The sequence below is a fragment of the Tyto alba genome, unplaced genomic scaffold, assembly GCF_018691265.1.
Source record: "Tyto alba isolate M040663 unplaced genomic scaffold, T.alba_DEE_v4.0 Super-Scaffold_45, whole genome shotgun sequence".
Taxonomy (NCBI): domain Eukaryota; kingdom Metazoa; phylum Chordata; class Aves; order Strigiformes; family Tytonidae; genus Tyto; species Tyto alba.
Window position 1 is genome coordinate 18,765,472 of NW_024881321.1, and position 26,956 is coordinate 18,792,427.

Below are 26,956 nucleotides of genomic sequence, written 5' to 3' on the forward strand. Positions count from 1 at the left end.
CCCATTACTTAGAAACACCTAATCAGAAAAACTTGTATCCTTTCCAACATAAATATAAGGAACTCTGAGAATGATTAAACATTAGTACGGTAGTTTATCATTGAGTGGGAAGGATCAAGATCAGTTGATTTTGTAAGTGCAAAACCAACACCAACAGTTGTATCTAGAGAAAGTACAGACTGATGTCAAATAAGAATGCAAAAAGAGCTGAGAAAATTTTTAAAAATATTATTATGAATACCAGGTAGATTGTTCTATACATGTGTTCACTATAACTGCCATGAAGGTAGGATTTCTCTCTGCAGTGCAGAAAATTAAAAATGTTTTCAGGCACTTCCACAATATAGAGGAGAATTCTATATCAGACTGATCAAATGACGGCAGTTTGAATTCAACTAACCATTTACTTTTGTGGTTAAAATGTTAAAATCATTATCCTCCACTTCATCCCCATTTAGTATACATGCTCCCAGACATTCAGCAGCTTAATACAGTCTCATTACTGTTTGACATTGGTACACAAAAGAAGACCATTCCTTCTATCAAGGTATTTTTGCTACCTGACAATTATGCTCAGCAATTTGCCCATCACATGAACATATATATTACACCTGTCAGCTAGAATGGAGAAAATATACACGATATTTTTCCATTTATGGCCACTGTACAGTATACAAATGTCTTTCCCATGTAGTGCACTAAACTTATCAATTTTCTCCTTGAGATTTCAATGGTAGCTTTTTTTCTGACAGCTGATGTTATATTATATACACAGGAGTATAATTGGAAAAGATATATGTACATACTGCAGGAAGCCCTTGGGCATAGATGCCAAAATGATCTTAGATGCCTTGCAAATTTGCTGTCATTCAACTTGCTTCAAGGTAAGAAGATTTCACCTGCTACTGGAAATATAATTTGAATATAATACCTGCATTATATTACACATATGATAAGAGAGCATTTAGGCCTTAGGCCTTCTCCACCTGGGAGGAGGGCTTGCACACTGGAGAAGTTTAATGTAGGAAATACTAGCCTCTCTCTCTCACCCCTACACAATCCCTTCCTCTTTCTTTCCATATCTCTCTCTCCCTCTTCTCTTCCTCTACTCTCCCTCTCTCTGCCTCTCCTTCTGTCTTGCAACCACAAGGAGGATAAAGGATGCAGTGGAACATGTCCTGAATGTCCTACACATTTATAAGTCTTCAGTTATACATGCCTCCAGTCTGATCTAGTGAATTATATCCTACTTACACCTTCTTCATATTATAAAATTTTATTCTATTTCTTCTCTTACGAAGTTTTGTAGATGATCTTGATTAAGTGACATCTAAAACCATGGCTTGTGCAGAAGCCACACTCAAATGCATTAGTAAGAGGTAGCTAAGCCATAGGGGTAACCCACTGGAATCAAAGTTTTGGTTAAAATTTGGGTCTTATGGACAGTTTCTGCTGTAGGATAAAATAGTATTGAAATTGGGTATGTTTTTGCCTCCGTCTTGTTTATTTAAAAATATGTACATTTTTTTTCCTGTTTCCACTAAAAATAAAAGCATGGAAGAAATTTTTTTTTGCTTGTCATTCCAAAGCCTAAGCCTCAGCCTAAAATTCACTGTTAAACTTTTCTCAAGAGTACGCCTACCAGTGTTCAGCCCTCTAGTCTGTTTTCTTCTGTCTCATCTATCTTAATACTGCTTGCATCTCCACACAGGGTTTGTTGTTCTAACAAACAATACTGGGCAAAATCACTGCATTAGCACAGCTCATTTTTCTGCCCAGTCTCGCATAGCTTTTACTTTTGCTTCTGACAGCAGTTCTTTTACCTAGCATGAAAAGTAACCCAAAGCAGAATACAGCAGTAAGGTTGTACTTAACATGTATGAAGTTACATATACTCTTTCCTCATATGGATTTTCTGAGCACTGTGAGCACTAGAAATGCAATTTCTTCCATGGAAATCACTATGTAATACCTTCTCAATGCTATTATTGTGAGTAAATACAAGCTCTGGTTTGCTTCCATTCTAAAAAGATATATGAACCCACTTACAAAGGAAGGGGCTTTTCATGCAGTTAGGAATGTTAACATGTCAGTATTGGTTGAATTATCTTTTAAATATATAAGTTTATTTTTAAAATTATGTTCTTTTTGCTACCTGTTCCCAAGTGGGGATCTGTCTGGCCAGCAAAATTCAGCTTAAGTTTTGTGTAACTAAACATCTATGAAAGCACAGGCAAAAAATTAAACAGCTAACGTAGGTCTGTGGTTCATGCTTGTAGTTATGTATTTAGCTAAGTAGTGCAATTTCTCATCATTAATATTCATTTAGCTCCTTACAAATACCCTGTATCCATTAGAGATTTGTATGTAGCTGACAGCAGTATAAGGTCTTTGTTTCCTTCTAAAGGTATATACCAAATGTTTAGTGAGTAAATAATCCAAATTGTAGGGTTTTTTCTCTGGATAAAAATTCTAGCTGATCTTGGTGATCAAAGCTTTGATAATGTGCCCATCCCTTTGCTGAGTTATGCAAGGAAACAAAACGAGTGAAGAGATCAGCCCGTTTTAACAGTACCTTAATACTAGCAGCTTATATAGAAAAGTTATAGAGAAAACACAGTTATGTAAAACAGAAAAAAAAAAAAAAAAAAAGCTCTCTAGTACTCTAACATGTTGTACTAATCAATATTGAGTGCTCAGTTTCAATTACATACTAGCCCCAGTGAGCACGTGTAACATAAGGCAATTGCATATTGTCTGGATCCTGGATCTAATAGTTTACACTCCCTTTAAGTCCATGGTGTTGATATCACACAATTGCTTTATACATTTAGCTGCAAAGGGATGTTCTGGGTAAGACTGTTAATTTTCAATTTTTATAATTAAGATTTTCAGTCTAAATTTATCTGAATAGACAGGCATTGTGAAAATTATGGAAAGGTTTACAGCCTTTCTGGGATGGCTGGCAAAGTCGTTACTGAATTGCACTGTAAAAGTAATGCTGATTTTCATTTATCAGAGGATAAAATATCCAAAAGAACCAGAATTTGCTATTCTTTGTTTAGACTGAAAAAAAAAAAAAGTATGATCTGGGTGTCAAAATTCTGGTTTATAGATTGAATGACTTTGCTCCTTGATCCTTTGTAGGCTTTCCTTGTGATCTTGGGAAGTCAACCTCTGTGTGTATCAGTGTATTTTCATATGTGAATCATAGGCAATGCTTCTCTAACTCAAAAATTTGCTTTCTGAGACATTTCTGAAAGCATTTTCCAGATTCTGCAATAATGGGAGACATAGTTAATGGTTAAGATAAGGTATTATAAAATATTTTTAAATAAGCAGGTTAAATTCTTTAAGATCTACTCTGAGTTGGACAATTAAACCTAATCATGCTTTCTTTATGCAATGAAGAAACAAAAGGATCTTAGTTTAGAATAGATTCTTTTTTAGAATAAATTTCCACGTTAAGGCAGAGAAAATATCCTTTGGAAATGTCAGTGGGAAGAAAGGGATTGGCGCGTATGGAAAGAACCTATAGAAGAGACTTAGGTATCTGATTTTTAGATGTCTAAAGGTGAGATATTCAGATGTCTAATTTACTGTTCATTAAAAATATTCTTTCAGAGTTCAGATTTTATGATATTTCAGTACTCATAACCCCTGGTCTGATCTGGGGGTTGCTTACTTCCTGAAAGCATGCCGGGAATAAATATTAGAGAAGGGTTTCACTTTAATTTTTCTTGTTACTTTTACTCGTGTGTTGAAGTGTGAAGTATGTAAAAGACCACTGGAAGATCTTAAAGCAGGAGACAGCATTTGGATTTACAGACAAACTGTGCATTGTGAGCCTTGTTATTCCAAAGTTAAAGGTAAGATGCAATATGTATCATATTGAACATAAGAAAAACAATGTAGGGAGTTTCATTCATAGAACTTCAATATATTACAACACAGCTATTCCTTTTGCTCATTTCTGTGTGCTTAAACCTTTTCATAGTATTTCATTCAGTAAGACTGTCCTGCTTAGGATGATATCCAACCCCGGGTTCTAGACACAATAATTAGTCTGTACCTGTGAGGGAGATCTCTTCAGGTCTCGTAATCTGTAGGGTCCTACCCGTGCAGTCAGTGGAGACACCTACAGTAGGGCAATGACATCTTGCCCTGAGAGTGACAAGTATTACAAGGCTATCTGAGAATCAGGCTGTGCTATTGAAATAAATAAGCCAGGGTTCAGAGGCATTTTCCCCTACTGTAGTCATTTTGACCAATAAAGAGAAGATATAAAATCTATTAAATCATCGTGAAAACACTATACCGTGAGTACCATTCTTATCTTTGTGAGGAGCACAATGAGTAACAAATGTGCAAGGCAGTGAAGAATGAAGCTTTTGTTTTATTAATTTTTCTATAAGTTGCTAGATTTTAAGTCTTCTCTGTTGATGGTAATTATTAATTCATAATACTATAAATCTGAACCTCTGTACCAAATAAAGACAACTGGAAACACAGATGAAGTACTCTGATCAGCTGTTGTTCACCTACATACTTCTGAGATAAGATCATGTTAACTAAAATGAAAATAATCCATTTTTTTTGTTAAAATACTTTGTGTTATTATGCCATTGCAAAATTTGATGGGAAGAATGAATTTTGCAATTAATTGGATTATAAAATTAATACGGCATTGTGACAGTTATAAATCTGTAGGAAGACATACCAAGGGTCTGTATATTAAGCATTATAAATTGACGTCTGTTTCAGCAAATGACAAGATGGGACAGTCAGACTTCAGTAGATTTTCTAAAAAAATAAAATGATGTAAAGTTTCCTTCTGTGACATTTAGAGAATATTGATTTGCTTGGCATTTCTGATCAATCTTTTCTCTCTTGCAGAAAAATGGATCTACTAATTTTGACATACAGAAAGCATGATGAAGTTCCACTAGTATTTAGTTAAGTGTATCAGCCTGTTAATTCAACCACTATGGAAAATATGATTTTTTTTTGTTGCTAGGAACAAATACTCTATATGCAGTCCTACTGCATAGTTCCCAAAGGAATTAATTTCATGAGTATTTAGATGCCTTTTCATACACACATTCAAGGAATTAAACCAAGATATTGTTCATATATTCATCAGATCTGTGAAACTGATAAACCGTACGTAAAACTAACCATAATTTATTGAAATTTTCTGAACTACACATATGTTTTGAAGGGGCTGTGTTCTCTTTACAGAACACATCTCCTCAGATCTAAAGATCTTTATACAGTCTGCATGGGATTAATCATCTCATCAAAGATTAGTCATTTAAAAGTCAGCTATCGGGTTTAAACTATCTTCATACAGAGTGAAGTGAGTTCACCCTGTACTTTTGAGGAGAGACATCAATCTCTAGACAAAGATTCTTCCCAAGGAACTGAAATGATAACTTCAAGATGGAACAAGTCATCTTTGGAAAATGCATCTCTATTACTGCAGAGGGATTCTAGACAAATATTGTTATAGGGTTTTAATTAGAAGTATCCTGCTCCATGTTTGTAAATCTGGTAAAAATTGTATTACCATTTTTTTTTAAGAAGCGTACACTTAACAGTTGCCATGAAATCATGAAATACAGACTTTGTGTGACATTATGTTGCTGTATTTATATTTCCTACTTTATTAAGCTGACTATCTAGACACTTTGGATGGATTGATCTGGCCTAAATTTAAAGACCTGCAGTGTAAATATCTATTTCTAAGTTATTTGATCTATTCTGTCCTTATAGTCATATAGAGAAGTAGACATTTTTAGGAAGGGATTCAGTTGGTCAGATTGCAAACATCTATTTTACTGTGATGTTAATCATGTTCTCAACGTACATCTTACTTTCCATGGTTTGCAAAGGAACCTGGAGTGAATAGTTCAGATTCCTAGACATCTACACTAGGCCAGATAAACTCCTTCCTTTGAGACTATGGTGAAAGCATTTTTTTTTCCTTTTGGACAGAGTATGTGTGTTAAAGTACAGAAACTGAAAGAAGAGTTCGTGCTTTGTTATAATGCGTTTCCGCAACACTCAATAGTTACCTGCCTTATTTGCCTAAAGTAATTAATAGTTCAGTAGTTTACTGGACAAAGTGCTGACTACTAGTGTCTGCCATGAGATGTTTTAGATCACAGTTATTCAGAACTGATTTTTCTCCTTTACTTCTCAGCTTAAAAGGACTTCTTGGATATGACCATGACAGAGTTAGAGTGCTCAGAGGCTGCTGGACCTGAGCAAGAGCTTAGAAGGGTGAAATGTGCAAAAGCCACAGGTTAATATTAGACTGTTGAATGGCTGTCGCAGCCAAACTTTCTCTCCTCTTCTGCACACTCAGTAGTGGAGATGGAAGGCATGGATGTCTGTGTAATTTAAACCGTTGGGCCTACAGCTGAATAATGATGCAATCTGTCTTGCCTGGCTTAAAGGATGCTCAGACTGATATGCAAAGGAGCCAGGAAACAGTAGGTAGTTTGTTATTTTATGAAAAATTCTTATGAATTAATGGCAGTAACTTTAATAAACCTGTTATTATAGATATTTTTTCTGGTGTATGTCTCTTGCTGATGACATATTCGAGTTAAACTATACTTGTTATTTGCCCTGTGCTTCACCAGGAAACAATGAGACTTGCACAACAGGTGGAGAAAAACAATGGTGAAGTTTTAATGTTGGGGTCACAAATTTGGTCTTGTTCATAGGCCAACAGTTATTGCTAAGGCAATACAATGGAAGATGTTACACGTTCATTTGAGCCAGCACGTTATCATCCAGGACTTCCTAGTATTTGAGGGGATGAGAGATTTTAGTTCACTAGAGACCAGGAGCAAACCCAGGATCCAAATATCTGCTACTTAAATGCTCACTGACAGAGAAGTGGCAATAAGAAACAATAAATAATAATTCTGTGCTCATTAATTCATCCTTGCTGAACAGTCCTGGTAATTTTGCCATATGTTTTTTTTGTTATTTTTTATTACATGTTGTAAGTTTGCTGAAAAGAAACACCGGTTTTGTGATGCTTGATATTTACCATATAAAAGCTGGCATGGCAGTACTCATTAAAAAAAATCATATTAACATCTCAATACCAATGTATCAAAACTTAATTGTTTTTTGTCATTTTTGCATATCATTAGCATGTGGTGTTTTATTTCTTTTTGACTAGTGCTTCCATGAAACAATCCAAATGAACAGTTTGCTGGCAGCTGTTTTAATGAACGCGTTATCTTCAATAATGCATTAAATTAGACTGAAAAGCTGTATTGAGAGATGATGTACTAAATTATGTGTGGTTTTGTGATTCATCAGGCTCATTTTTTCAATGTGTAATGGATACTTTATTTTACAAAGCTGGGGCATATCTCTACAGGGGGAAGAATCAAGCAATAAGAGGAAAGGAGTGAAATAAGGTATATAATACATATTGATGCATTTAAACATGTAGATTGATTCAAAGCTACTGATAAGAACAAGGAATGTCACAAGAACAGCTTTGTTGCATTAATATATTTTCCTGTATCCTTTGTAGGTTCTTAAAGAATGCTCAGACTGAGCATTCCCTCCCTAGCAGTGCTTGACACAAGGTGACAAACATCTGTAGCATTGTCCTCTCATCCTTGTCCTCTTGAAATAAGCATCTCTGTGACTCTGACAAGACATGCTCTCTGTTACTTAGTAAAGCCCTCTTAGGTAGGCTCGTAGAAAACTGATCAACATCAAAGGGGCCTTGCTTTTATTCAGTGGGTCAGTTCTACTCCTTGCTCCTTGGTATGGAGATCTGTGTCATGTTGGGATAGTTTCATGTGTTCAGTTAATTTACTCCGAATATATATGGGTCAGAACTGTGCTACTCCACTTGCCTGCCTTGATGTTTTAACATAACCCTGCTGTTTAGAATGAAACGTAGTCACTTTTCCAGGTTGGTTTTGCTTTCTAATCATACTTGCATGTTGCTCACTGTAGCTATTCTGTTACACCAGGAGGTGGTTTTAGCTTCCAGTCAAGTTGGTGTCAGACTATGGGGGAGAAATGTAGCCTCCTTTTCTCCCTTCTGCTGCATCAAAACACCTCATTTTTCTTCACAGCAGTGTAACAGCAGAGCCATCCTTCATTCCATAAAGACAAAGGACAAAGACACTTAATACTTAGGTTTGATGTGCCAAAGTCTGAAATCGTTGACCAAAATAGATCTATTTAGCTGCTAAAGTGATGCAGAATCACCGAGGTCTTACACTCATGAGATAGTTCCTTCTTTGACTTCAAAGGCTTACTGTCCTGTTTTGTGCTTTGCCTGGTCTGAGCAACTCCGCTCTAATCTCCTGCATCAGTAAAACTGGGACTTAGAAACAATCCTTGCATTTCAGGGAGAAGAATCTGCAGATATTCTCAAAACATGTTTGGAACAGGCTGCTAAAATCAGACCTCCTCAAAAATCTCCACATATCTACTGCCTTTTAAAATCATGATGATGTTCTCTTTGAACAGATCACTGGCCCAGAAAGCGGGAGAGCCAAGTTCAATTTCCCCCCCAATATACCTGTGTTTTAACCAAGTGCTGTAACACAGTGGAACAGGCTGGTGTGTGGAATAAACCAGATGTTCCCATTCATGTTTCTGCCATGTTCACTGATCAGTGCAGGGTGGATCCTTATGGCCCATGGCCCCCAGGATAGCTGTGCTGCCTGCACATTCATTATGTGCCTATTGAGCCCTGAGGCATGACTACTGAATAGAAAGTATAGAGGCAGTCCTGGGAGCAAAGACCAGACCCTGGAATTTCTCCATCTCATCCCAGTGGTCTAATTCACAAATAAAAGCAGTCTGGACGATTCTCTGTTTATCTCTGTTGATGCCATGTTCCTTTCTAGCAACATTAGAGGAGTAGTCTGCACTCAGATTTCGCTGGAGCAGGATGGTGAGAGAGTGGAAGGTTTCATCTGAGAATACTAGAAATGTCTTCATATGACAATCTCATCTAAGCCTTAGGACCTTCTTTGCCTTAGTCTCAGCATTTTTGGACAGGAGCTAACTCCTCCTGCTTGTGCAGTGCCCAGCACAGCAGTGGCCTCTGGGTGGTACTGCTGCACCTGTGTAAGCGGCTCAAGAGAAATTCAGACTTCCCCCTCCCTTTCCAAGCAAGCTACTTGTAAATGTACTATATTTCATGAAGTTTTTATAACTGTGTCAGTGATAAATTGACAGCTATAGTCTCATAGCCTGTGCCAAGACCTAAAACTGGTTGGTTTTGTCCTGCTAGAGTCAATATCTGAGAATAATCATGCCAAAAGCACTTGTCTGAGTCTTGGCATTGCTGTACAGTCATCAGACATCTGTTTAGGGAGCTTAGACAGCTATTGTGGTCAAAACAATGGGCAGCCAACATTTTAAAACTACCTACTGAGGGGAAAAACAAAACAAAACAAAACAAACCAGAATCATTTCTGGAAAGAAAATGCAAAATTTTTCTGGCATTCAAGCAATTTTACCTAAGGGGGGCAGGGGGGGAAAATAGTATTCACATGTCAAAATACCCAAAAGAAACAGAAAAAGGAGAAAAGATTAAGAAAAAGATTAAAGCATTGTGCAAAGAAGCTGATTAAGGACAAGTAGAATCAGTGATTTTGAAAAATGGAGACATGAATTTAAAAAGTAATAGTGTTGCCATAAATAATGGTGTCATTAAAATCAATAGTCAAACTCGACTGTAAAATGAATATTCCAGAAAATGTTGGTCTACCTTATATCTTCTGGTTCCTCTACGGAGTTTCCACCCATGGAACTCAGAATTATGTTATCCCCATACGTAGTTCAAATCTTGGAATTAAAAATGAGAAACCAGCTGACCCTACTTGTAGCATTATAATCTCAAATAGCCAAATGCTTAAAATACTAATATTTGAAAAATCTACAGAAGTATATGATTAAGAATGCATTTGAACAGTGGGTTTGTCTGTTTATGCAATTGAGAATGTATTTGAACATTGCTTTTATTCGTTTACCAAAGTAAAAGATGAGTAAAAGTAACAGTAAAGCCTTTGGTAGAAAAATACCAGTTTTCTCATAACAAAATTCTCCATGGGAGCAAGTCTACTAGTTTTGACATGAATGACATCTGTGGAAAGCTGAAGGAGGAAAACAGGGAAGGATCAGTATTTTTTCTGCCTCTTCCACTCTACTGTGAGACATCCCAGATACTCAGTCAGAGGAAAGCACATGCTTTGAGAACTCTGGTTTCTGGCTTTTAACTCAGAGATCGCCAGGGCTGTTTAAAAACTCCCTTGCCTTTGAATTCAGAATCAGAATCTCCTCAGTGGGAACATAAATGAAATGGCAGTGGAGGTATCAGGGACTTTGCTTCTCATAATGAAATCAAAACAAACCCAAGGAAAAAGATTTAGCTAAGAAGAGTACGCTCTTTTTGTAATACCAGAATTCACACACCCTTCATCAATCCAGTGAACATATGCAAGAAATGCCTTTGCTGCACTGCTTTTTTTCTATTTTCAGATTGTCCCAGCATGGGCTGATTATAAAGCAGCTCTCCTCCAGCCCTGGAGGGGTGTCTGGCACTGACCATACACCTCCAGCATGGACAAAAGGGACCCGGAGGCAGAAAGACTGATAGATCCATCACTACCTGAACCCAGGAGACCTGGCATGGCAGGAGGAATAAGTAAAGGTTTTCATGCTGGTCTAATGATCTTTTTCAGGAAAGATATCAAGTACTCTGTGAGTTACAGTATAGGGAAGAGAGGGTCTGAAAAACAACTTTGGATTTCAATTTTATAACTGTACATGAATTCCCCTCTAGGTATCTTTCCCATTTATTGAATCTTCTGTGACGGAGCGGGTTACAAATAGTGCAAGGATGGGGTTTTGCTTGCTAGGCTTTTTGCTAGATCCTATATGATGGGAAAAAAAGACATCACAAATATAAATTACATGGGAATTTCTGGATATTCAGCAAAGTTTTTGCTTGATCAAACTGAACTTGGATGAAAGTTAAGGTCTCATTTTTTGAAACCGTTCCCCATCTGAAAATTTAACAAAGGAATCCTCCAGTATATTCATGTCATCATTAAACAAGGCATATTTCTTGTCCCAATGGCTACTGTTCCCAGAACACAAATCAAACTGAAATCTGGATTTTTGGCAAAAAGTGTCATGGATTTTTAGCCTCCTGGAGAGAAGCTGACTTCTGCCATTACGATCTTCAGCATTTTACACTCAAACAGACTATCTGCTGTTTCAAAACCTTTACTCTAATATTATCGGCTCATTTATTAACAACCTTGAACTCCACATCTCTCCCTCTACCTTCTCCTTATTCATCTGTCCTAAGGTTCTGTGAACCAAATCATACTCTCCAATATACTTGTATATTGGAGACAATGAAAATGTTGAAGCTTCTTTGAAAGCATAATTGGTCTTTGTTCTCAATGAAGACTCATTAGAGAGAAAACAACCCATCCTGATTTGTAAGATCTGAGCTGATAGGAGAGGAGAGGAGAGGGGAGGAAGAGAGGGGAGGAGGGGAGGGGCAGGGGAAGGGGAAGGGGAAGGGAAAAAGGAAAGGGAGACTCATCAAAAAACTGAGACTGACTAGATATACATTTGACACTTTATTTCTTAAAGGAATAGTAAGAAATAACAATAAATAACAATCCATTAAATTAGAGTTGGCATGGATAGTTCTGCCTGGATGGATCTACAAACTAGCAGACCCTAAGCTAAATGCACAGACAGTATCTTTGGATACCATAAACACTGATTTTCTGGAGCAATTGGGGCTCACAGAAGATTATGCCATTTTGGATTCGATCCTATAGAAAATCCATTCTAATAGAGATTACAATGTGCATCAATTTAATATTAATTCAATAAGGAAAAAGCCAGACGGAATTATGGTAGTTTTAAAAAGAGAAAGTCAATTAGCAGCAGCTAGGAAGTCAAAACTTTTGCAAGAGATATTGAAAATGAAGAATCCATGCTATAACTCTAGGAAAATGTTTAATTGCTCAAATATTTTAGAGCAGATTTATAAATTTAACAATAACAAATTGCTAGCACCAGGTAATATCTATGCAAAAACTCCACAGCAGCTCAAGTGTGACATTTGAACTTCTCACAGACATTTACCCTATTATTCAAAGCAGGCTCGATGCCAAACGAATTGAAAGCATCAGCTGGGACAACAGTCTTGAAAAAACGTGAAAGCTGCTCTAGGGAACTACATTTCAGTTAGTCTGATTTTCTATCAAGCCAATTTGTACAAATTATAATAAATAACAGAATATAAAGGCATCTGGGTATGTATGATATATTGGAGGAGAGTCCATACAGCTTTTTTAAAGCAAGGTTTGCTCATTAATATATGGATGTTTCTGGAAGAGCCAATATACTTTTGCTTAAACTATTTCTTTAACTGAGTATATTCAGATTTACAAGATTTTTTTTGTCACAGATACCCCTAAGTTATCACGAAATAAGAAAACGTGGAGTATTAACAGAAAGGAAACAATGGGTTAGAAAATTCAGTTTTCATTATGGGGGGAGACATGAAACAATGAGAGGTTCAGCCCGACTTCTATGGGGGCAAGACAGTATAAATTAGGGCTTGTCAGCTTGGAAGAGAAGTAACTGAGTTTTATACAGTCATGAATGACAAAGAGAAGCTGAATAGAAAATGATTAATCATTCTGTCTTTCTCAGAAAACCAGAACTAAGGGACACCCAATTAAATTACTAGGCAGCAGATTTAAAGTAGATAATAGGAAGTAGTTTTTCTTACAATACATAATTAAATTGCCGTGCTAATTGCCACAGGGTGTTGTAGAGTCCTAATGTTTAAATGGTTTAAAAATGGGGCTCAGCAAATATAATATTATTACACATTGGTGGCTATGAAAAATAAAAGGTCCAGATGTCCCAGTTCGGCGACTTCTGAAAGCTGGAGAAAGTCCCTCCATATTTTTCTTGTTTCCGAGACCTCTTCCTTATGAAACTACTATCAGCCTTTGTCAAAGACAGAATCCTGGATTAGATGCACTTCTGCTGGCACGGTAGTGGCTCTGTTTTTACAAAACTACTTTCACAGTCATTTTTCAGACTGGAACTGCACTTTAAAATAGTCTCACCAGACTTGGAGTTTACTGTCCATGCTCTGACCTTATTGTAACACATCTTTTGTACAGACCAGACTGGATTACTGCAATTAATTCTCTACTGGCTTGCCTGAAAGGCAGGTCCAGCCTGCAGCTATTGCAGCATAAAGCAACAGGCTTATTATCAGAGAAAAGCAGATGGGATTTGTAGACTTCCTGCTTCTTTGTTCTCTGCATTGGGAGCCTATTAATAACTATACTGATTCAGAAATTTCCACTACAGGATACCATGTAAGTAGCATCCCATAGTAGATCTCTACTGATTTAGGGCATCTCATTTATCAGCTCCAGGAATAACAAGTTTCACGGGCACGTTAGGATGCTTGGGGTTGGTGTTAAACACATTTTACCAACACTTTAAAAAATGAAATAGAACCATCAAGTCTTCACTGTGATTTGTAAAGAGCCTGTGAAGTTCTGGGTTGATCTAACTCATCAGCTAGTGTTGTGATACTGAAGGGAGCTCATTAACAATTTATTGGTAATATCAATATTGGGAGGAGAATAAGTTGTATTTAAAACCCCAAACAATTACATTAGATATTTTAATGCCTAAGATGTTCGAACCATCTTTGCGGAAAACTAGCAGGCCAGCGTGAAGATCGTGAGACAGTGTGCTCGTGACCAGACATTTCATCTGTCAGCACCTCTGTGTGAAGACACGTTGTTGGTGAAATTACGTGTTAGTGAAATTACTTGTACATTTAAAATACAGCAACAAATACCACACAGTGAAATGCATTTTTACTGTTTACTAGATCCACCTGCCCAGGAAATGCCTGGAAAAAAGCCAGGGTCTCTCACACTGACTGTGAGAGTGGCAGATGAAGCATGCACAAATTTAAGCTGTTTTCTACCCCTACTGCTGGATGGAAATTCAGCTCAAAGCAGTCCCACTGAAGGAAGAGCTAACCTTCTGGACCATCTTCTTGGGGATGATATGGAATCCTGCTTGTGATCAGTTCACCTGAGCTGCCGGGAAAAGCTTTTGTACCCATGGAGGGCACTATTGTCAGTCTTAAGCTTTTTCTCCTCAGGAACTCAGTTCTGCAACAAGTGTCTGCACGCAACGTTTGCATAGGTGGCACAAACAGAGAAGGCAGTGGAAAAACTGCAATTACTTTTACTCATAACTGAGGACAAGCATTTCCATGGCGACTCTTAAGATCCTGTGCTGATGCTACGTACTCTAGTGCTGATGCTATGTGCTCTAGTGTGTCTCCAAACATGTCTCCTGAAGTATCTCCGAACTGGCACCTGTGTTAGATTTTTTTAACGATGCAATGTCCTGGCCACACTGTTATGTTCCCATTCTGACAACTGAAAAAATCAGATACCCATTTCCTGGGTTTTTGTTGGCCCGCTAAATAACTTTGTTTGCCTGGTTTAAAGAGAAGAAGTAATTCCTCCATTTTGAATCTTTTTCAGTTATTTCCTCTGCCTCATTGCATCATCCAGCACTGGATGAAAAACACATCCTAAAGTTCTTCTTGGCTTTTTTTCACTGTATATTACTGACGTCTAATAAACTCAACACTGTATACACTGCTAATTATCCTTTTTATCATTTTACAATCTTTATGGATTAGTATACGTGCTTCTAAGAATTAAGGCTAGCACCATTATTAGTGATAACAACCTGAGAGATAGGCCTTTTACCTGCGGCTAAACATGCACAAACTCAATTCTTCAATTACTAATGGGAACAAAGATTACAGCTATCTGCAGTAGTGAAAACTGGATTATGTTACTCACTCTGATGACGCATGGCAGAATTGGGGCCAGATGGTTTTTACACTTTCAACATTTTTCCATTTCTTTCTTCCAAAGGGACAGAATAGATGAAACAAAAGTTTTTGAGTAAGCGCTATTCGGTTGCAATGTAGTACACTGAGGGCTGTACTTATTCTCTTTAGTGATAAAAGTAACATTACCTGGAAGACAATGCTTCTGCCTTCCTGTACCTTCCTTTACAGCCATCCTTGTAGTACAAGTTGTTAGTATTTGCACTGTCAGAGTGCTTAAAAGACTGACAAACAACAGTGCCATTGTCCTGTGCATGTACAGAAGAAACCCAGACTACAAACAAAAGAGAGAAAACTGTGATGGGCTGGATGATTTCAAAGTTGATTTATGCCCTGAACTGAGAATGAGTGTCTGTTCCTCCTTCCGTAAGAAACCTGAAACAGCAACAAAGCACCACAAAGGCAGTGGTGGCCGTTACTGCTACTACTCTGCCTAAAGCTGATGCTCAGGAATTGGGTAGCGACCTACCGATCGCTATTATTAGTGGGTGTCCGAACAACGTACACGTTTCCTGGAGATTTGTTCCCTATTTCAGATCAGAGGTTTAGGAGACCCCAGGACGGTAAGTTAGGAGGTTGTCCGCTGTAGTTGTAGCTACAGAAAATGAACCCCATGAGGGTTGGGTAATGGCTGAGCTGCCTTGGGCAACACTGACTCTGCTAACCAGCTAGCTGGCAGGGCGGGAGACAGACGATGGTTTTGTTCAGTATGGGGCAATGAAAGACAACATACAAACACGACCATAACTGAACGTTATTCACCTCCCTCCCAAAGATTTGAACATTACAAACCCGTCCATGTATCTTAACTGTGTTAAAGGAATTTCAGTATGAGGGCATCCTTCATCTCTGAGGTTCTCCTATACATAAACCATTATGTATTTTTATACCGTGCTTGGTTCAGTCTTGCTTCACCAGCAATGCTCTTCAAAAATATGTCACCCTCCTCGCTGTGAATCAAAACTCCTAGAATCAGCACGTTTCAAGCCCGCGAACGCCTGCTTTTTGGCTGCACTCGTCTCTTTCAAGCCCAACAAAGCCTCTGCTTGTGATTCCCATTCCCATCACACTTCCAATCTGCATAATTATAACCCCGGCACCACCACGCTCTAATTACACGGCTCCCGAGCGGAGCGGCGCTCTGGGCCAGCTCCAACCCGCGGGTGGGGTGGGGTGGGGAGGGGGGAAAGGCACCTTTGTCTAAAGCCCCGCGCTGAGGCGGCCCTGCCATCCCCGGGGCTACCCGCGGGGGTCCCCGCTGAGGCGGCCCCCGCCGCCCTTCCCCCGGGGCTGGGGGGGGTGTGTGTGTGTGAGGGGGGGTGGAGGCGGGCGGCTCTTTTGTTCCCGCCGCCGTGCGTGCGCGCGGCTGCCGGAGTGGGAGGGGATCCCACCCGCGCCCCCCTCGCCGGTGACGGGCGGCGCGGGGAGCTGCGGGGGGAGGGCAAGGGCAGGGCCCATCGCGGCGCGCGGCGTTCCCGCCTCCCCGCGGGGGCCGGGCGCTGCCCTCCGGCGGCGCGGCGGGGCAGGTGCCGGCGGCGGCAGCGGCCGCCCAGGATGGAGGCTGCCTTGCTGAAACCGGCGATGATGGCGGAGGTGAAAGGGAGCGGCGCCGGCCCCGCCGTCAGCGCCGAGCTGGAGGTGAAGAAGCTGCAGGAGCTGGTGCGGAAGCTGGAGAAGCAAAACGAGCAGCTCCGCAGCCGCGCCGCCGCCGCCGCCGCCGCCTCCGCCGCGCCCAGCCCGCACCTGCTGCTGGCCCCGCCGGCGGCCCCCGCCGGGCTGCGCCCCGCCAGCCCCCCCTCCGCCGCGGGCGGTGGGGCCGCGCCGTGCATGCCCAGCCCGCTGCCCACCCTGCTGTGCGCCGCCGCCCTGGGCCCGCCGGAGCCCCTCGCCTACTTCAAGCCCTCGCCCGGCCTGACGGCGGCCGGCGGCGGCGGCGGCGGGGGCGGCGGGCAGGAGACCGGCGGCGGGGGGGGCCCGGCCGCCACGGTGCTGGACGAGGTGGCGGTGCTGGAGCTGGAGGACGGCTGCTGCGGACAGGACGAGGATACATGGTACATGCGGCGCGGCCCGGCCCCGCACCCCCCGGCCGCCCCCCTCAGCCCGCGCCCCCCCGAATCCACTCGGTCTCGTCGTGCTTAAACTTAAATCTGCCACTTTTATTTTATTTTATATTTTATTTCCCTTAAAACGTGTCGTCAGTGCGGGGGTTAACCCTACCGAGGGGAAGGGGACCGTGCCCGGAATGGGGTTCAGGCGGGGGCTTTACCCAGGGGGTCGCGCCCTTGGCGGGACATTTGTGCCTCGTTTTCCCCTCTGAGGAAGATCGTCTCTCTTTAATTTCAGGTCTCAGCCTAGTTTCAGCCTCCTGTTTACATAAGGAATTAAAAATAGCGGAATTGTTCCAGGAAAGCCTTTATCTGAACAGCACTGCCTCCCCATCCTAAAATCTCTGCCCGGTTGTCTCCCATCTTCAGGGGTTCGGGAGGGCTTTTGTCGTTTAGACGTTGGTCTGAATGGTTCGTTGTGTATCTTAAGCTCCCACATAGCTCCAAAAGGCACACCTGGGTGCTAGTACATTGAATAAAAGCAGAAATGAATAGCGGCTGAATATAGCGGACAAGAAAATTGACTTAGGGGAATGATAACGCTCACTTAAAAACAAATAGGGAAATTATAGGCTAGAGATATAAATAAATAAGTAAGCCTAGCAGCTCAAAACTTGGCAATGTGGACAAACATTGTAGGGACGCTGCTGGAATACTGTGGAAATCATTGGCTGCGTAACCATGTTAAACATAATTGATGTGCAGTTGCTTTAAAGTGTCAGTAATAAAATGTATATTATCTATATTTAAATAACTGCTTTAAGTATCTGTTGAAGCTCTAACGTAGGTTTTTTATGTGGTTAGTTTTTAAATCGAGCTGAAGTTTACGTCAGCTGAGAATAAAATACAGTATAATGCAGCTGAGATGCATGTAAACATCCTTATTTTTGGTAGCAGAGAAAGGATTTTAAAATTAATCCAAATATCATAAATATTTATTGAATGATGGCTGTGTGTACTTTGTGGTACAAATAATACAATGCTGCTGGTTTTTTTTTTATAATCTTCAACAAACTCTATAGAATTTTTTGCCGGTACTGGTTCATTGTGTATACCATTAGTCTGTGCAGGTTTGTTCTGGGGTGGTTGATCCTGACTTGAATCAGATTTTACCTCAGTCCTAACCCCTAACTTTCCTTCACGTTAAGGAATATAGAATTTGTTTGATCCTATCCTGTTAAACAAAATGTTTTCCCTGTTTGTGTATCAGGGCAATACAAAGTCAATGTTATTTGATGTGCCTCAGTAGGGCTTCCTATTTGATTTGCCCCCTGGAAGCAATCCTAAATGATTTTGGGGGGCCAAAACTTGGCTTTGAGTCTCACACGTATGTGTCCACGTGAAGAATTTGGTAACAGGGATTTGATAACAGCTTTATTCCACTGAGAGGGAGTTGTTGTAGCTGTTGAACATTTTTCGTTCAAGGCTAAATCCCTGTCATTGTCCATGAAAGGTCAGCTGTGTGATGCCAACTGCTTGGGGCTTTTTTGTAATGTCATTCTTTAAAGCAAACTGCTATCTGGAAAGCCAAGAACCAACAACCAAGTTGTTTAGTAATTTTAGGTCTTAAATACCTTTGCTTTTTTTTTTTTTTTTTTTTTTTTTCTTCTTGATTGCAGTTACAAAACCACTAGAATTGGCATCATTGCAGACAAGTCAAAACCTTTTTTTGCTGTTCAGCTTTTTACACAGTTGTCTGATCACTGAGAATTTGTCAGTCAGATGTTTAGCTTTTGAAGCACTTCCGTAGGTTAACAGGAAAGCTGAAAGCTTTGCTTTCTTTTTCTTTTAGTTTTTCTCAGTATCATTTTTTAAATGTGTAGCCAGGCACTGCAGGAAGTCAGGGAAATGAGTCCTCTCCTCAGAGAAATTCAATACTTGATCTCTGCTGGGATTGCCAAGAGAGATAGCAATCGCAGTGAGGATATTTATTCATTGTGAGCTGGATAGAGAGTGCTGATTGACTTCAAAGGAAAAAAAAAAAAAAAAAAAAAATTGAGCAGACCCTGGAGAGCGGTTGCTCTTGAGGGACTTGGGTAGCTCTTGAGCCAAAACCCTGAAGGTGAAAGTCTGCCACCTGTTAGTGGTCCCCTGAGGAGCAAAATCAATTTTATTTTTTTTTTTATCTTGCCTTTTGCACCCTCTGTGTGCAGACCAGTTTCCTTTGCAGCCCATGGAGCATTTTGCTGGTGCCTGAGAATTTGCCTCTGGCTGTCTGCAGTCCCATGGATCAGAAGTGGTCAGGCCAGGGAGCTGTGAGCTGTCTCCAGCGGCCCAGAATAGTTCCTGGGAGATTTGTGTTCTCCCAGGTGAACCGGCGTCAGCTTGTGTCCACTAATCTGCAAGGGAACATAAGCAATGCAGATCCCAGCTTCAAGAATTTCCCCATGAAATCTGCTTTGATACCCAACCTCCTAATGTGCTTGACCATCTGATTAGTTGCCTATTCTTGTCTGAGAGTAGCGCATATACACTAACTTTTCTTGCATTTTTCTATCTGCTGGAATTGAATATCGAAATTGGATTTTTATCCTTTCTCAGGAAATATTTTCTAATCTTTAAAAATCTGATTTGTACAACATTTGGTTCATCTGGGAGAATATGCTGTGTATGAAAATAAAATTCAGCACGCTGACAACTTGATTAAATTGTTACGTGTAAAAGTGAATAGTTAACAATGAAATTGTGATTTAAATGTAAAATAATAGTTATCTAATCTTCAGTAAAGATAAATACGAAAGGGAAAACTGATAGCATTTTTGGTGTGTGTACAGCACCTAATCCATTTGAACTCTGGGCACTGCTGAAATTCAGACAGTGGTAATGATGAGAAATATACTTCCAACTTTGTTGTGACTTGCCAGACCTGTGGAGTTCATATTTTGTCACCTACTTTTCTGAGGAGGGAAGAAAACTACAGTGAAACTCTTCTACTTTGGAATATCTTTTGTTATTAGAATATTATATGGCAGGGCTTTGCACTGTTGTAAATTATTAGTGGGCAGGCAAGCGGGAATAGAAAATTGAACTTTTAAGCATTACATATCTTGCTGATATTTGTGCGTATTTTGGTTAAGGTTGTACGTTTTGCCTACCAAGACTCTCACTCCTCAAGAGAAATCATTGAGTCCTCTGCAGTGGTGCAGGCGTGTTCTGGATCATCCAAGTCCTGAGATAGAGGCTGCAAAACGTTCCCTATGCTTTAGATTGGAACAAGGTAATCTTATTTGAATTTCTTTACTAGTAAGTTGGCATTTTTGGTCTGGCATTTCGCTCGTGTTTGGTGTTTTTCACAATTTAGCAAGCTTTACAAATGGCAGACATGCAGTTTTTTCCTATGCATGAAAGTCTTCCTCGACTACATAAATGCTAACAACTGTTAGGAATTTTTTTTTCAGATTACTCATTTTTTTTTTTTTTTTTAAAGCATTCTCCTTTGTTACCCTTTCTTTCCCTTGCATAACTCGTGTGTTTTAAACTTGGCAGTTTTCATCCATTGCTTAAAATAGTGTACATCTTGGCAAGAAAACTCTGATGCTAACTTTACTATCGGTATCTCTATTGAGATTTGAAGAACAGTGCTTTTGTTTTTTTGTAAAGCCAAAATTATTACGGCACTATAAATTTTTAAAGGCATATTTGTCTGCATCTAATGTAGTATCAGGACTTAACTGAGTATAAGACAGACCAGGAAGAGCTGTAACTTGACTGCTAACACTGCTGTGTTGGGCGCTCTGTAGTCTCAAGTACTGGCATCGGTCTGATGACTGTTTGGTGCCAGTGAACTTGCAGAGCTGTATCTGGGTGTGCCGAATATTGTTCTGAATAGATATCAGCCACCATTATTTTTACTTTTTTACCATCTAGGGTCCCATTAAGATTGTAAGTGGTACTGAAGAAAGTGATTAAGGTAGGATATTATCTTAAGGTTTATAACTCGCTGGGAAAGAAGAAGCAAATGAACAATATAGGATGACAGGAGAAGGAAATAAAGTTAATGACAATATGAGCATATGGTTGTATAAGCTAGCTACAGCCATCATTGAGAGAAATTGAGCTTGTTCCTATATGCTTTGTCAGATATGGGTAGCTGTGGATTGGTTTTATCCAAAATCGGTCATTTAACTGAACCAGTCTGTGAAGGTGTCTGTCTCTTTGCATTGACTATAAAAGATTCTACGATGATTATTGTCCTAGCAATATTTAGTTGAGCTCATTTGCCTAAAGTCAGGGGGGTTGAACTGCGGTTCCTGTGTTGCTAATCACCCCACCTAGCTTTAGGCTGGAATTCGACTCACGTTTCGGCCACCTGAGTTGAGGTGTCGGTAGTGTGAGCTGGGTGCCCGTGCGTGGCGTCAGTGGGAGTTTTGGCAGTGGGTCAGAGGGATCGGGGGAGCTGCTGAGGCGACGAGGTGTAGGTGTTGGCCTTAGAATGAAGTCGGTAGCCCTCCCGAGTCCACTGACAGTAGTGGGCACTTGGCACTCAGCTCCCAGCTGGTCACCTGAAGGTCCATCTGTGCGGCGTAGGGCGTCCCACACTGGAGCTGAGTCTGGTGTAGAAGCTCCATTTAGGTTGCCCCAGGTAGGCATCTAGTGCCGTTTGAGATGGCCTCGGTTACCCTGGTTTCCACTCAGGATGGACACAGGCTCTCCGTAGGATCTGGGTCTTATCTGAAGTCTTGGCTTCCCAAAGGCCTCTGAAATAGGCAAGCGCTTCTAGATACGGGCAACTGAATCGAGCCCGTAATGTGACTATAGAACCAAGCCAGGGGAGCGTATGACCTATTTTTCCCTTACAAGGTATCCTTTGAATTCAATAGGTAATAAAGGTAAATTTATTGTTTCAAATTTAAATCACTCCATGGTTATCAGTTCAAACTCTCTCTGTGCAGAAGTCACAGCAAACGACATATGTCACGGGGAGTTATGTTGCCAGTGAGTTGCTTTGATCCATCTGTTCTACTCATGGTGACTGGTTTATGAATTTTCTGGGCTCTGTAAAAAGTTTCTGAGAAATTATATGGCATGTAGAAAGTTCATTAGGGGAGCAGTATGTTTAGAGAGGGAATGGACTCGTGTTTCTACTACAGTAATTCTATGCTAAAATTGTTTTAATTAGTAATTCATTTAAACTTAATTAACTCTTCTATTTCTAACGGTTTTCTTTTTATCACCTATACCTTTACAAATAATACGTAATGAGCAAATGTCATATTTCTTACCCTAACTTTGTGGAAGTTGGTTTCACAATATTTATTTCTTCCTCAGTTTTGAAACCAGATGTGAGATATTTGTAAGAATCTAATAATTCTGTCTTAAAAGTACAAGAAACTTCCTGTAATCTGACTCTCCTGGGTTTTGTTTTGCAGTGCAGTCTGTCAGTGAGTATATGTGTATAAATATGTACACATAATTTCATCCTGATTTTAAAAGTGACTCCGTAAGAATGGCATTTTTCCTTTCTGGTACTAAAGTTTCAAACTTTGTACTTGTAGGTTGAACAGTGTTTTCCCCTTCTAGAAGGGCCATAAATGCCCCTTGCAAGGGCATTTTAGAGGGATTTTGAAATCTGTTGTACTTCTGTTTGGCACTGAGTCAGCTCTGACACTGAAGTACTTGAGAATTCTTAAATGTGGAGTCAAAAAACATTTACAGTGTTTTACTTCTAAAATGGCTTATAGGTAGAATTTACTTAGAATTTTGTCCATAGTGCACTAACCAAAAATTAATCCAGTTTAGATTGTCATAGTTCTTTAGGCACTATAGTGTGCATAGGAACAAAAGGCAGTAAAAATTGATTTTTGTCTGCAAAGTCAGCATATCTGAGTAAGTGCATACAGAGAGAAGAGGTGTGATCCAAGAGAAATAAAATTTTGCCAGGCTGTTTTACTGAGTTTTAACTAATTCCAGTTCTCAAGATTTTTAAATATGCGCTCGTTCTCCTTATGTAAATTTTCCTTATTTCATTATATCCTGATTTTCATGAAGGTATTCATTTGTTGTCTGAAATATCCTAGCAGTAGGATAGCTCATAACAAGGCTAGAAGTCTTGTGAGAGACCTCTGCCAAAGCAGTCCTAGGTGATGAAATCATACAATGATTATTTGGTCTTTCAGGCTGGAGAATCCTTTGAATAATGCTCTTTTACTTTTCACCTTATTGTGCCCACCAGCCTGTCTATTTTCTAGTGAAAATGACTGTTTTAAGTATTTCATGGTGGAAGTAAGATTTCATCTTGGCAGAAATCTTTAAGGATATTAAGCAAGTGCTGGTCTTCAGCAGGTGGTTCTTCTGTGAACCACTGTGAGAACTTGGACAATCTTCTCAATGATCCTCTGGTCCACCACTAAGTAGGTAAAGCTTTTATCATGTTTATAAATTGACTAGGCTTATTACAAGCCCCATTTCTGTGGATTAAGCATGCTAACTTTATGGAGGATGAAAATTAAATGTAACCTCCTACGATAAGATCTTTGCTTGGAATTGTTCCTATTTTCCATGAGCAGTTATAGTGTTGAGGTAGTATTTGTTTGTGGGTTTTTTTTCTTCTATTCCCTGACCTGGGTCACTGCATGGGTGTGTTTTCTTTACAGCAATTCTTTATCTATGGTAGAGTTAGTTCCCTCTTCCTTTGATTTTTAATCTTGTTGTCTATTTTATGTCTTTAGATTATTCAAATCAACAGTCTGAACGATGTGGTGGAGCTTCTGGTAGTACTTGGAGATGTTGGGACATGTCAGTATTAAGCCCAGTGACCAGAGAGATGCAATGTGTAAACTTCCTAGCTGGTGCAGATGGGTATAAATCCTCTGAAATTGATTAAATGGTGTTGATTGACACCCTGGCTGAATATACCATGTATATCCTCACTTCTGTAAAATGCTCTGGAGGAGACAGGTGGATAAACTGAGGAGTTAAGAGGCTTAGCAAGGAGTCAGTCTGTAGGAGCTCAGCTTTTATGCAGAGCTTCAAAGCATATCTCATCCAATTCAGCCTTCCAGACAGAAAACTCCTCTCCTTTCTTGGAGAATATAGATTCAGAGTTTGGCTTAGATGAGTTCTTATTCAGAAATGCTGCTTTAGATGCTTAAAAAGAGTAGGCAGCAGAAGTCTGTAGGTTTTGCAGTTGGCTGCAGTAATTTATAGTTTTGAGATTAAACTCTGCTTCGTCTCTTAAAATAAATAATGTACCTCAGGATGAATGCTGTTATGTCATCTGTGGATGGTAAAGTATGTTGTGAAACAGATCCATTGTAGTTTCTCCCCAGTTGCTTATGATTTCACAAAAACAACCTTATCAGTGAAATTTTAGCCTTTATAGTGCTGGATCCCAGTGTCATATGTCAGTTAAGTTTGATGTCCAAACATATACCCAGAGGAAAAACTAGGGGGAGGTGAAAGAAGATGTAATTTGATAATACTATATTCTCTTTACCTGTGGAAAAAAAAAATCTTACAGCTGATAGGACCCCAGGCAGAAAGTTTTACCTGTGTATGAAGCTTGTTGCTTACACAGAGAGGCCAGGTTGTGTCCTATTCTCCTAATTCCAAGGCTTCATAGTGAAGTCATGTACTTTGAAGTTGTTCAGACATAAAATACATTTCATCATCTGTTAAGAATTGCAGTCATAGAGAACTTTTACACTGTAGTCTGTTAACAGCAGAAGCAAACAGAAAATACTGTAAATGGATGAAAGCTTTTTTTGCATGCTTGAGTTGGCTCCAGTGTTGCACGCAGTGCAGGGTGGGATTTTTATATTCTAAAAAAGGTTTAAGTTTATTTACTGTCCATTGGTGCATCAGAGGTGTATGTTATAGCACTGAAGACTCGATTAATAAGATTTAATATGACTTTCTCACCCTTATTTTTCATATCTGATGGAGAATAAAGTTTTATGTAAAAATGCAAATGATAACATGCTGAAGCTTACAGATGATTGGATTGTTGTTGCCATCATAAATAATAAAATTTCTAAAGCTCTAGAAGGAATGACAGAAGTGGCACGACTGATTTGGTTCCTTTCTGTATGTGTTTCTGATAGTAAAAGGTGATGAGCATCTGAGCACCTCCTGGGGAATGAGACATCTCGGAGGACAGGATGCATAGCTGTCTTCTGCTGCAGTGCAAGCTTAGTGCTCAGATCACACATATACATGCACAGGAGTTACTTCTTAAGATTTCATTTATTTGATGTTACCTATTATAACAGCTGCATAATTCCAAGCAGTTGTTAGAGATTTTGCAAATGCTGATACAACTGGATTTTCTAACACAGCTGCTGAGGATCATTTGTATATTTCAATTGGGAAGAACTCAGGTTTGATATTCTACTTGCATTTCAAACAGAATATTTCTTTCTACCACTGGAACATTTCTACTCTGCAAGTACACTTCAAGGTAGAAGTGTTTGGTTGAAAATCGTTATGGCAACAAGTGCATGGAAGATCAGACACTTGACTTTTTATTCGTTTCACAGATATCTCTTGCCTTTTTAATATAGCTCTTAGACATTACTTCTTATTATAATATACATACTACTTAAGAATTTAATTTCATATTTGGAGATTGACTGTTGTGCAGTTCATAATTAAATATCTTCTTAGAATTGATTTCTGGTTGTCATTATACTTACAAGAAAGTGCTGAATTCCGAAGTCTGTGTAAAGGTTGGTAGACTGGTGGTGTTGGATCTTACCTCAGTTGAGAAGACACCTATCCTGTTTTAGAGTATGTGTTCTATTAATCCATGCTAGCTAGTGATCTAGGATTATCAAATCATCATGAGTGGTTAAACAGCTAGAAAGAATGTCAGATTTTATGTGAGGATTTCAATAGGCTTTTTTGAGATAAGAATAGACTTAAAGTCTGTAATGCAGTGTACGTTTAAAATCAATAGCAGTAGCATCATCCCTGAGATTTACATTAAAAATGCAGGCACAGTTAGAGTTACCCAGCAAAGTATTAATCACTGGCTTTATTTCCAAAGTATGCAACTGCTTTCCTGGATAGAAATTAAAAAGAAACCTAGGTTTTATTAATGGACCTGGGGGCACTTGAAAGCTTATCCTCTGAAGATATTTTTTCTATGGAAAAGAGGGTCTTTTCAAAACTGGGCTGTTCTGGAAGCTCTCATTTCATTTTTGCTCCTGATAGTGTATGCGTCTTACTTCTTGTTTGCTAGTCCCCAAATTATTATTACAGCTTTTGTCTTACATGCTGACTTTCATTCACTGCTTATTTTTGATGTCTGCAGAAGAGAACTGGAAGTAACATTTCAGAGGGTGGATGAGCCTCCCCCATGTGGTATATAGAGGTAGCACTGCTTCTTTACTAAAATGCTTATTTCTGTAATTTCACTTTCAGGGAGCACTTTGGTTCTTGTCTTCATAGCACTGCATCTTTTGGGAAGCTTTTGTTCAGACTGTTTTATGCCGTGACCTCTCAGTATCTTTTGGTTGGTTACTTCGGGCATATGGTCCACAGTCCTGTAAATATGCCGTACAGTCTTTCTCCTTGGCAGCTGACATCCTCGCATTTTACTATATTAGAAAAGTTGATTATCTTCACTTGCTTGAACAAGTGTTCCACATCCAGCATATCTCTGTTCATATTTCACAGGAATACAACATTTACACCAGAAATTTGCTTTTACTTAGGGATCATGGAAAAATTCTTGTAATAAAATAAAACTTTTTTTATTCTACCTGATAATGAAATACAGTCAGTAAGCTCTAGTCTGAATACTTGTGGGGCATAGGCATTCACAGATTTGCTTGATCTTTTTCATGTTTCAAGACAGAAAATAAGTTGGTACAGATGGTAGAGACACAGGAGTTTATTAAATTCA

General features: G+C 39.5%; 2 protein-coding genes across 5 annotated transcripts in view; both read left to right on the forward strand.

Moving 5' to 3' along the window:
- SCEL (sciellin) overlaps positions 1–6,573 on the forward strand; it is a 50,359-nt gene extending 43,786 nt beyond the window's left edge. For both annotated transcript variants that reach the window (XM_042806180.1, XM_042806181.1), the window contains 3 exons: positions 776–884; positions 3,767–3,869; positions 4,897–6,573. In XM_042806180.1, coding sequence (XP_042662114.1) covers positions 776–884; positions 3,767–3,869; positions 4,897–4,913 — 229 coding nt within the window. In that variant the 3' untranslated portion in view covers positions 4,914–6,573. The remainder of the gene's footprint in view (positions 1–775; positions 885–3,766; positions 3,870–4,896) is intronic.
- A 9,888-nt stretch (positions 6,574–16,461) lies between these two features.
- The window catches only part of SLAIN1 (SLAIN motif family member 1), a 54,212-nt gene continuing 43,717 nt past the window's right edge, over positions 16,462–26,956 (forward strand). Inside the window, exons 1-2 of one of the 3 annotated variants that reach the window (XM_032985999.2) lie at positions 16,462–17,055; positions 20,187–20,326. In XM_032985999.2, coding sequence (XP_032841890.2) covers positions 16,559–17,055; positions 20,187–20,326 — 637 coding nt within the window. In that variant the 5' untranslated portion in view covers positions 16,462–16,558. The remainder of the gene's footprint in view (positions 17,056–20,186; positions 20,327–26,956) is intronic. The other 2 variants (XM_032986000.2, XM_032986001.2) reach the window with 2 other exon arrangements.